Raw genomic sequence first — 12,078 nt, 5'->3', positions numbered from 1 at the left:
TCCCCCCCCCCCCCCCCCCCCCATGCTCTGTCTCTCTCTCTCTCTCTCTCTCTCAAAAATAAACAAACATTTAAAAAAATTTAAAAAACAAAGAATTGCCTTGGGAACTTGAAAAAACAAACCCATTCTCAGGCCATACTACAGACACATTAAATCATACTCTCTGGGGTAGGGTGGGTGGGGAGGGAGGTGATTCCAGACCTGAACTGACACTATCCCTGATAATAAAATGATTTTAGCATATTATGTGTCACGAAAATGAATATATAACTGCTGCGTTATCAAGTATATAACCAGGGGGAATAAATGAAAAGGTAAATGACATAAGTGAAAAGATAAGCGAAAACAGAGGGGTACCTGTGCTGGGATGTTAGCAGAGGTGCTGAAATTCTGTTCAGGTCCCATGGTGTTTTCCCCACAATGACAGACAGGGAAAGGATGGGCACAGGAGGAGAAATTATGTGATAAAAGGCCTTATGGCTCAGTCTGTTTTTACCGTGCGAAGAAGGGAAGGTTAACGTGGGGTTGGATGTCGGTGACGTTTTCAGGGCACAGAAACATATTGGAGGGCCAGAAGACAGAAGCAGGGTGTAGACACTTGATGGTGAGAACGGTGTTGTTGATAACAGAACCAGACCACAAGAGCTGTGGTCTGGCGGCTTCAAGACATGGCATGACTCAGTATTTGCAGACATACATACGCCCAAGCACGAGGCTTTCAGCAATAAGTATGAAATTTGATCGGTTCTCGAATAGCCCTTTCTGTTTTTCATTGTGCATATTCAGCTACCTTCTTCTAGCATTTCTCGCTCCTTCTGGATTGTGTAGACTCATGTTTGCTCCACATGGGAAACTGATGTGGATGAAAGATGAGAAGAAAATCATCGCTCAAGAAGGATTCAGAATAGAGATTCAGCAGATCTTCAAAGAATAGAAAATGGTTTTACAAATGAGTCTTTTCAATCCACTAATCAATAACCCAAATACGAACACAAAGAGATCTGGGGCAGGTCTACCAAGGGTTAGGTGAGGGACTGGAGAGTCATTACCATGCAGCCCACAATTTGCCACATCCCTTTCCGGTTGCTGCAGCAATGGTGGGGTGTCTGGGTGGGGGCCTCCCTCAGCTGGGTGCTGACCCAACGCCGGCCAGCATCCCACCAGCAAGCAAGAGCCAACCTCTCAGTGTACCCTCCCTGGGCCCTCACTCTCACACTGTGGGGCAGTTCCCCAGGTGACCTCAGGCCCTGCTTGTCACTTATGCCTGAGCCTCTAACCCTTGTCCCTAAGGTGTGGCACTCCCTAATTCCTCCCTCAGGCCTTTTTTTTTTTTTTTACTTCCCTCTCTCTGGTTAGCACTCTGGGATCACTCTTTTGTCTCAAGTCCAGATTCTTCTCCATCCAGTTCCCTTGGAGTCACACAGACTTGGGATTAAATCCTAGCTCATCCCCCTGGTTAGGTATATAGATCGGGGCAAGCGGCTATGCTGAGGCTATTGACTCATTAGCAAAACAAATAGAATAACATCCACTTTATAGGCTGTTCAGACTTTAACACTTTAACACATCAAGATATTCTTTTTTTTTTTTAGTTGAAAAAAATTTTTACTTCGTTTTGCAAGAGACAGCACAAGCAGGGGAGGGGCAGAGAGACAGAGAGAGAGAGAGAGAGAGAATCCCAAGCAGGCTCTGCACTGTCAGGGAGCCCATGTGGGGCTCAAACTCATGAACCATGAGATCATGACCTGAGCTGAAATCAAGAGTCGGATGCTGAACCCACTGAGCCATCCAGGCGCCCCAAGTTATTCTTATTTTTGATGATGAGTTTTGATGGATTTTCAATATGCTCCTTATAAGAGGCTGTCTGTCAGCACACACTCCTTAGCTCTTTGCGTTGTAGCGTCTCTCTGTGTTCGACTCAACTGCTATGTGCCAACACTCCAGGGCTGGCCTGGGGACACCTATGTCCCAGATCTTCAATTAATGACACATCCATTGCTAGATGCCAGATACGCCTGCTCTCCCTCTTGGATAAATCAGAACCATGGAATCTTAATTTAATATCTTCAGTCACTGGTCCAACAATCCAATCAATGACCCTAATACAATTCCACTGATTTCAATTTATGGCTTTATGCGGTTTCTTTCCCCTCTAGCTTTTCATCTGGAAGCAGAATGCTCTTTCTGAAACACAGATTGGCTCACGCCACTGCCCTGCTTCAAACTTTGTCTCCCCACTGCCAGTGAAATGAAGTGCAAGGGTTTTAGCCTGATATTAAACGTCCTTCACAATCGGGTCCCCACTTACACTTCCAGAGCTTTCCCTTCCCACTCTCCTGCACACCCTCTGTCTTAAGTCCCATGCATCTGCCTGTGGTTTTGCAAATAAGCCAGAAGCTTTCGTGTTTCCATGCTTTTGCACATAGGCTGTTTCTTCTGATTCAAACGGCCTTCCTTTTTGTTCCAAATGGCTCGGTTGTAACGCCATCTGTTCTGTAAAAACCTCTGATCCTTTAGAAGCTTTAACTATTCTCTCCTGTAGGTGTCTGATGCACTTCATAAATGCTTAGCTGTTGGCATTTCTTGTATCATAGTTTCCTTGTCTATAAAGCTGCAGACACCAGGTATTATTCATGTCTGTACGTTAACGAACTAGATTGGGCTTAGTAGACGCCTAGTCAATGCTTGCTGAATGGACGGAAGAATGCATGGAATTTCCCGCCACCTATGACTGATTGTTTGATTGAATATGGCATTCAGAGAGGAGGGTGTTGGGAACACTTCTGAATCACAGGCAGAAGTGGAAAAAGCAAGGGGTGGCTAGCCCTTCTGAGTGGGACAAATGGTTTTAAATACACTTACAAATAACCTTAGCTATTTCCAGAGTTGTACATGGTTTGAAAAAGAGGTCAACATAATACAGAAGAGGGAGTACATTTTGAAAACCACAAGAAGCAAGAAAATGTTCAGTTCCTAAAACAGGAGCAAGCAGACGATCCTCAGGTTTTCTTTTCAAGAATTGTGAAAATTATATGCAAAACTGGGTCAGTGAATGTCTTTTTCTGGAGCGATGGTTCTCTTTCTGGAGAGGATCAAAGGGATTTGTGATTTAAAGATGTTGCATCATTACCACTTAATTCCACACTATATAATATAAGCCGGTGGCTGACGGGGGAAAATAATTATCAGGGAGATGAGACTACATATAGGAATTTAACCACATAATCTGGCTGCACCACAAAAATTTTCTCAAGATCCTCCCCCGTAAAGGAAACTATGAAGCCTGGTAAAGAAGGCTAGGAATTCTGTTAGACTCGACGAAACTTTAGGGATACTCCATAGCATTTTAACCCTAAAAAAATCCCATGATTAAGAAAACACTTCTCACATATGTAATAGGTTTCTTCTGAAATTGGCCACGATTGCTTAGACGCGAGAAGCTATCCTTCCCCCCTACTCATGTTACGGAGCACCAAGCACCCCACCGGCACCCCCTTCCCCCGCCCCTGTCACACTGGAGGGTCCCACCACCTGCTTGTACCTAACACCGTGAGGGGTTAATTCTGTAACTTCTGCCTATGTTCTTCCCTACCCTCTCCTGTCTAACGGTGATAAGGATGTAGGGCTTAAACCCGCATCACTGGCAGGTTTCACTTTCTAGAAGGCAATGTGTGACATGCATTCTGAGTTACAGAAATTGTCATGCTTTATGATGTTATAAAAATGTTGAATGCCCTGCGACCTAGTAATTCCAATCCTGTTCATCTGTTTAAAAAAAATAATCTTGGGGCACCTGGGTGGCTCAGTGGGTTGAGCGTCTGACTCTTGGTTTCAGCTCAGGTCATGATCTTACGGTGTGTGGATTCAAGCCCCGCGTTAGGCTCCATGCTGATAGTGCAGAGCCTGCTTGGGATTCTCCCTCTCCCTCCTTCTGCCTCTCCCCTGCTCAAGCTCTGTCTCTGTCTCTGTCTCTCTCTCTCAAAACAAATAAATGTTAAAAAAAATAAAAGATAAATAAAAAACTCATCTCAACGACACAAAAAGTTATACGTACAAAAATGTGGCTCACATCACTGCACGTAACCATAAAGCGGATGAGCTGCTTAAGTTTCCCTAAATAAGGGACTGGCTTAATCGTGCTACATGCAGTGGTGCAGCAATTAAATGTTACTTGGGATTTTCTTTCAGTGTCGTGAGAACATTCTTTGACTTAATGAGAAAGGGTTATGGGAACGTAACGAAGTGGAAACGATGGTTGTGTCTTTGTGATGAGATTACAGGAGTGTCTTTGCTTCTTAATACTTGGTTATTCTTTCTAATTATTCTAGAATGCATTACTTTTTTTTTATTTTGGTAACGTTTATCTATTTTTGAGAGCGAGAGAGAGAGAGAGAGAGAGAGCGAGCAGGGGTGGGGCAGAAAGAGGGAGGCACAGAATCCAAAGCAGGTTCCAGGCTCTGAGCTGTCAGCACAGAGCCTGACGCGGGGCTTAAACCCGGGAACTGCAAGATCATGACCTGAGCTGAAGTCAGATGCTTAACCAACTGAGCCACCCAGGTGCCCCAGCATGTGTCACTTTTTATAATGAGGCCAGAAAACACAAACCAGGGGACAGGTTCAGAGCAGAAGCAGCGCCAGCCTCAGAGGCAGTGCTAGGGTTCTCAGGAGACCCTTCCGTGGACTGGATTCATTACTTTGATCAGGTCTCTCCTCTCTGGGTCTTGTTTCAAAATGTAAGGGCTGGATTCACAGACTTCCAAGGTCTCTCCATATTTAGCTCTGGAGACCAAGGCCTGACTGGTTTCCATCCAAGTTGCTTCAAATCACCCTCTGTACTAACTGTCCTCCAGTTAACTTGTTTTGCTCTAAACATCAGCTTGTAAGTAATTGAAAGACGTTTTTCAAATGATCAAATTCTGGTTTCACCAGGCCACAGATTCCTACGTTATTTGGTTCCTTCCTTTGCATCACAACCATAGCTTCTGAGTCATAATAGAGGTACATGTGTTTTCCTTGGGCTGGTGCTCTCCAGCCCAAGTAGGTCCTTGACAGGGACATCGTATCTACCTCTTTTATTCTCATTAAAAAAAACTGTAATTGAAATATAGTTGGTATATAACATTAAGTTAGTTTCAGGTGTATATCCTGGTGGTTCAACAATTATGCACGTTAGGAAATGCTCAGGACAATAAACACATCACAATATTATTGACCGTACTTCTCATCCCCATGAACTGGAAGTGCGTACGTCTTCATCCCCTTCGCCCATGTCACCCATGCTCCCCGCCATCTCCCCTTTGGCTATTCAGGGAGAGATTTCCTTACTGGGTTCCCTCCTCCGTCTTCCAAAAACTGGGTGAGGGCACTTGTTGGCACTCAGCGCTAAGCCCTACCTGGGCAGGCATCTTAGTTCAAGCATTCTTCCTATTTTTCCTTCCACTTGTCCCAGATTCCTGCAAAAGACCAGGGGTCCAGGGTAGGATTTTAGGGCTGGAAGGGGCCTCGCTGGTCATATGCCCTAATCCCTTATTCTATAACAGAAAACCACGGGCCAGGGTGAGTAGGTGACAGGCCTGGATGTCTCACAGCACGGCAGAGGCAGGGCTGGGAGGGGAACCCAAAATACCAGTAGAACAGATAACCACGTGTCTATTATGCCAAATGAGTGCACGTTCCCATTGGACATGCTTTAGTATTTGCTTTAGTTCTTGGTTAAGCAGTAAGGCCCTAGAGCCGGGCTAAATTTCCTTCCCCAAACTGTTTCCTTCTTTTCTCCCAGGAGTACCAAAAATCCTGACACTAGAGTATGTCCTTCCCGTGAATATCTGTGCATTTTTGCCATATACTCATATGCTGATAAATAGCATGATTGTGCTGTAGGGTTTAAAACTTCGTAGTTCTATCGTAGTGTGGGTATTATGATGACGGTTTTGATGCGATACGGTTTATAGACTATAAAATTCACCCTTCCACGCGTTCAATTCAGTGATTTCTTTAGCATCCTCATAAAGCTGTGCAACCATCACTAACCTATCATTCCGGAACATTCTCATCCCCCCAAAGAAACGCGTGCCTGTTAGTCATCACGCCCCATTTTCCAGTCTCTGGAAAGTCATTGGCAGCCTCTTATCTGTCTCTAAGGATTTGCCTGCTCTAGACATTTCATGGAAATGTAATTACACAATATGCGATCTCTGTGTCTGGCTTCTTTCACTTACCGTAATTTCTCCAGATCCATCCGTGTTTCAGCATCTATCAGTCCTTCATCCCTCTCTATGGCCAAAGAAAATTCCATCGGATGGATATACTGCATGTTGTTGATCCATTCGTTAGCTGACGGACATCGAAGTTACTCCTACCTGTTGCCGTCAACGCCCATGCACGAGTTTTCATGGGGATGTGTGTTTTCACTGGTCTTGGGTGTATATACCCCTAGGGCTGGAATTTCCGGGTTTAACTTTTGGGGGAACTTCCAGACCGTCTTCCAAAGCAGCTGCGTGATTTTAAATTCCCGCCCGCGGGGCAACAGGGATCTGACCGCTCCACATTCTCTCTCCACACTTTGGGCATCTGTCTTTCTGATTACAGCCGTCACAGTGTGGACTGTGGCATCTCGTTGTGGTGTTGACTTACATCTTCATGATGACTAATGACAACGAGCATCTTTTTATGTGCTTATTGGTCATCTGCACATTTTTGGAGAGATGTCCATTCGGATCATTTGTCCGTTTTACGTGGGGTTGTCTTTTTTATTGCTGAGGTACAAGAGTCCCTTTTATATTTTGGACACTCTCTTACCAAATACATGACTTGCAGACATTTTCACTCATTCCGCGGGATGTCCTGACGCTTTCCTGAGAGTGTCCTTTGCAGCTTGAAAGTTTTTCAGTTTGAAGAAACCCATTTATCTACTCGTTCCGGTTGGTACTTGCGTCCCGAGAAATTATCGCCTAACCCAAGGTGACAAAGAATTGTGCCTGTTTTTATGCTGAGGGTTTCATAGTGTTAGCTTTTAAATTTAGGTTTTCAATTCGCTGTGAGTTATGTTTTGCATATGACCTGAGGTAGGATTTCCACTACGTTTTTTCACAAGCAGATGTCCAGTAGAACTAGCCCGTTTGTGGAAAAGATGATGCTCTCCCCCCTCGAGTCTTTTTAGTACCCTTCTTGAAAGATTATGCTTTATAATTTAAATTTTTTAAATGTGTATTTATTTTCAAGAGTGGGAGAAAGAGAAAGAGAAAGAGAGCATGAGCAGGGGAGGGGCAGAGAGAGAGGGAGACGCAGAACCCAAAGCAGGATCCAGACCCCGAGCTGTCAGCACAGAGCCCACGCGGGGCTCGAACTCACAAACCACGAGATCCTGACCTGAGCCAAAGTCAGACGCTCAACCGACTGAGCCACCCAGGCGCCCCTTGAAAGATTACGTTTTAAAGATTTATCAATGTTGACACCAGTAGCTCTAATTTATTCATTTTACTACCGCATAGTATTCAAGGAGATGAATATATTTTCATGGACTCCTTCTCCTGCTGAGAGGGATTTAGGTTGTTTCTTTCACATTTTTTTCCCCTCTCACTTTTAATCTCTCCCTCTCCCCTTTGCTCTTTATTATTACAAACAAAGCTGCATCATACATTCTATTAACTGTGTATCTGCCTTGATAAGAGGGCCACCCTCATAAGTAGAATTTCCGGTGTGGGGGGGCGCCTGGGTGGCTCTGTCTGTTGAGCGTCCGACTTCGGCTCAGGTCGTGATCTCACGGTTCGTGGGTTCGAGCCCCGCGTCGGGCTCTGTGCTGACGGCTCGGAGCCTGGAGCCTGCTTCGGATCCTGTGTCTCCCTCTCTCTCTGCCCCTAACCCATTTGCATTCTGTCTCTGTCTCTCTCAAAAAAATAAACGAACATTAAAAAAAATTAAAAAAAAAAAAAAAAAGAAAGAATTTCCAGTGTGGGGTGTCAGGAGGAACCTGACACACAAGGAGATGTGAGAGCAGACACTCGGCTTAGCTGCACCTTCTGATGCGCTTGATGAGAGAGAAAAACAAGCAACACAGAATGCACAGGAAATCATAAGATAAAGGATGTTGTCACTAAGCATGGAGACTAGAAGAAAAAGCTACCCAGCTATTACGATTTACGGGTCATTTTTCTCAGATGAGCTTTTCCTTTCTTACCAGAAGGTGGCAGAGAGGACACACTTTCAATTCTTGCTCCATGTTTTAGAAGAAAAAAAAAATTTTTTAAGAGCAAGACGAGTAACTCTTGCAACGTAAAACATCTAACTTTTAAACATCCAGATTTCCGGATTTCAACAGTTAACTTTTAGGGGCGCCCGGGTGGCTCAGCCGGTTGAGCGTCCGACTTCAGCCCAGGTCACGATCTCACGGTTCGTGAGTTCGAGCCTCGTGTCGGGCTCTGTGCTGCCAGCTCGGAGCCTGGAGCCTGCTTTGCATTCTGTGTCTCCCTCTCTCTCTGCCCTTCCCTCTCATGCTCTGTCTCTGCTCTGTGCTCTGTCTCTCCCTCTCAAAATGAAGTAAACATTTAAAAAAAAAAAAAGCCTAACTTTTAAACATCCAGATTTGAGGTTCTAGTATTTCATACAGTTATTAGAAACATCACCTAAGAAAGAGCAGAGACCATGACTTTTGATGTCTATATACATGAATTAAATAAAACATACTCGGATTTAATAAAAGACTATCAATCTGTCCAAAAGGTACGAATAGGTGAGCTCATTATAATTAGCGGAAAATATTTTAAGGGCAACTGAAAAACAAAAGGAAAATTTATACCTGCCACCGGTTCACGGAAGCAGTCTCAGTTTGCAATAGGAAAATGTAATTTTGTGAAGCAGGGTTCAAGTCTGTAAATACGCTACTGCCCTCGTCTGTAAAATGAGGGGCTAGACGCGATGCAGCCCAAAGTCCCTCCTTCCACTAACATGGTATATTTCCTACCGTGGAGACGAGGGTAGGAAGGTCCCATACAAACTAGTGACGGAACTGCCTGGAAAGCCCAAGTTTTCTGACCCTTCACCAACTCCCCCATCGGTCTTTAAAAAGGCGGCTCTCCATAAAAGGCTCAGTTAGTATGGCTTCTGCCCTTAAGAAAACACGGTAAACTCCCTGCAGGTTTATTTGCAATGGCACATAGCTCACAAAGAGGCGGTTTTATTTGGAGAAGGAAAGGACTCCTGAGGAGTCCCTGGGGTCCAGTCCACAGGGGAAGAAGGCTGCCAGGTAAAAAAAGACCAAATGGGGCAGCTCCCAGAAGGGGGAAGCAGGGAGCGGGGAGGTGGAGGGGCGCTCCCAGCACGGAGCCTCGCCCTTGCCCCAGCCCAGCGGGTGCAGCAGGGAGGGGCAGAGGGGCTGCCGGGTCGGGGGCAGGTCAGAGATGGCCCACGTGCCCATGGTGCCTGGCCCAGAGAATAAAACCCCCCTGGAGTAAATGGTCTTCGCGAAAACACTTGCCACTGGACCCAGCCCCTGACTTACGACAGCAAATAATACACCACGACGACTTTTAACGGCTCATCCCCCCGGATGCCTGACTTTAAACTATTATGGAAGTAAGACATTTAGGAATAATGTTAAACGTTGAGGTTTCTCTTAATAGAAGTCAGATCTATTTTGCAGAACCTTCTGCAGGTGTAGGGCTGTAGAAACTCGAGCCGTTTGCGGCTTGGCAACTGCAAAGTTCCGTTCTGCTTTTCTCCTTGCCGAGGCCAGAGAGCGCCGGCCCATTCTGTAACCCGTGGCCGTGCTTTGCCAGAACACTCACATATTTGTGGGTGGAGTCAGTTGGGAGGCTGGAGGGAGTTTTCAAGTCTGTGTAAGGCCAAACACCGCAGGGACTTCCAAGGGGTGAAAAATAATACCTTGGGGGTTAGCAAATTTCCACTGCTTCTGGAGCCAAATATGCAGGTCTGGAAACATGGCAAGGAAGGGACCATTACAGGGAGGGAGGGAGGCGGACGCGTGTGTCCTAGGCTCCCTTCCCTCCATGCACGGTCACTGTGTTACCCAGAGCAGCGCAAGGACTCCCCGGGTCACCCTGCCTATCGGGGCCGCGGCCTAGTAAGACTCATCCCGAGTGGCTGTATCTGACAAGAACCTGGAAAGAACCTGGAAGAAGCCGGAAACGAGGGAAATACGGTTGTCCTGGCAGTGACTTGATGCCCAAGCTTATGCTAAGTCATCTTAAAACAGATCTTAATTGTAAAGGGTTCACAGGTCTCCCTGAGAAACTAATCAAAGTTATTCACACTGACCCCCTCAAACGGACATGGGTGTCGTACAGAATGCTTGTCTCAGTTTGGGGATGCGTGGGCCCAGGTTAAGACTTAAACATCTGTGATTTAAAGAGCAAGAATTAAAAGACATCAAGGCAAGGTCAGACCGAAAGTGTTATTTCTATTAAGGAACGAATGAGTCAGTCGGTTAGAAAGAGGGCTCATCTGTCAGCTCAAACAAAGCGCAAAGAGCCACCGAGGCACAGACCGGTTCACGCTCGCGTTAGGACAGTCCACAACAGAGAGCGTCGGCCAGGGGACCTTGACATTCCCACCCCCAGGCCTGGCCTTGCCTAGCTGGAGGATACGTCTGACAATTTCCAACAAGTCCCCTCACTGACGCTACGCTCACCCAGCAGCCCCACGACTAGAAGCTGGCCTCCCGTGTAGGTCCCGTGTTCCAGTCTTGCCAGTGGGAACATGTCAGTGTGCCAGGGAGGCACAGTCCTCCCTGGAAACCGGTCAACGGGCATTCCGTTTTACACACCGGGCTCCTGGATGGTCTCGCCCTTGAGAGATCTCCTGTCGGTGCCCTGGAAAAGCAGACCTCTGAGCCACTCAGGCTGAGGTCGAAGATGCCAAATTGCCAGTTGGCACCTCCCGGCAACACTGGGCTGGCCATGGGCACCCCCCCCAGCCCCCAACGGAAATGCCCACACTTGCCTTTCACAGGACAGCGGATTGTCACGTTTGCTTGCAGGGGTGCCTCTACGGTGCCTCCAACCACAACGGACAGATGGCTCTGCTCCCGTCTGCTGGTATTTCTCGCAATAGCCAAGATGGCAGGCGCCTCTTAATTCAAAGGGAGCGGGAAACGGTGTTAGGTTCAGGCTCTGCTCTGGGAAAGCGCGCGGCGTTGGGTAAACTGGGTTGAGCTCTTTGAGATCAGGGGCAGAATCCAGCTCTCTCTATAGCCCTCATGGTGTCCCATTAGGACGTGCACACACACACACACACACACACACACACACACACACAGCCTGGGGGTGCTTAATGCACAGATGGACAGGCAGAGGGATGGATGGATGGATGAAGGCACTCAAAGAGGTACCCACAGGTGCACTGCCGCAACCATATATATGCTACGAGGCTATTCTGGTTTTATAAGCAAAATTGAGGATAAATGCCTCTTCAACAAATTGAAAGACAAGGAACTCAGAAGTTCCTAAGAAGCCAGGAAGGCACGGCAGGGCAGGGACACGTCTCCGACGCACAGGATGAAGCACAGCTGGTCAAACACACCAGCGCTTGCGACCAGGTGACTCCTTCTCTGGAAGGAAAACTTGGGAGAAAAAAACTCGCATACAACTTGCATGGAAAAATAAGCAAAGACAAGGTCGCCAAGAACCAAGAACCCGCTCAAGGGCTTTTACTTCCCTGAATTTTGAGGGGCATGGACTTTTAACAGCTTCATTCCTTAACTCACTCAGGAGATACACTTTGCGCCTGAGCGGAACAAGAGGACAGGGTGCTGGCTGTTGAGCTGGAAGAAGGTGCTGGTTGCCCAGGCGCCTCTCAGGAGCCTGCGAGGGTCAGGGAAGACAACAGCCCAGAGGGGGTGTTGACAGAGCGTCCCTCTCCTGGAGAACGGCCGCACGAGTGCCTTCTCTACTCCGCCATTAGCCTGTGAGCTGCTGGAGGCAAGGGTGTGTCTGCTTCACCTGTTTTGTCACCTGTGCCTGGTGCCCTCAAGAATGGCATTTTCGTGGACTGTTTGGTCACCACGTGTTCAGGAGCCAGAGGACATGCTCTCTCAGGAAACTGGATCGTCCTGGGACGGGCTTC

General features: G+C 47.0%; 1 protein-coding gene across 1 annotated transcript in view; it reads right to left on the bottom strand.

The window, feature by feature from the left end:
• Positions 1-12,078, bottom strand: part of ADAMTSL3 (ADAMTS like 3) — a 349,469-nt gene that overhangs the window by 41,920 nt on the left and 295,471 nt on the right. The window contains 1 exon segment of the mRNA XM_049614336.1: positions 10,957-11,085. Coding sequence (XP_049470293.1) covers positions 10,957-11,085 — 129 coding nt within the window.

This window comes from Panthera uncia (assembly GCF_023721935.1).
Source record: "Panthera uncia isolate 11264 chromosome B3 unlocalized genomic scaffold, Puncia_PCG_1.0 HiC_scaffold_2, whole genome shotgun sequence".
Taxonomy (NCBI): domain Eukaryota; kingdom Metazoa; phylum Chordata; class Mammalia; order Carnivora; family Felidae; genus Panthera; species Panthera uncia.
This window is presented reverse-complemented; position numbering and strand designations above follow the sequence as displayed.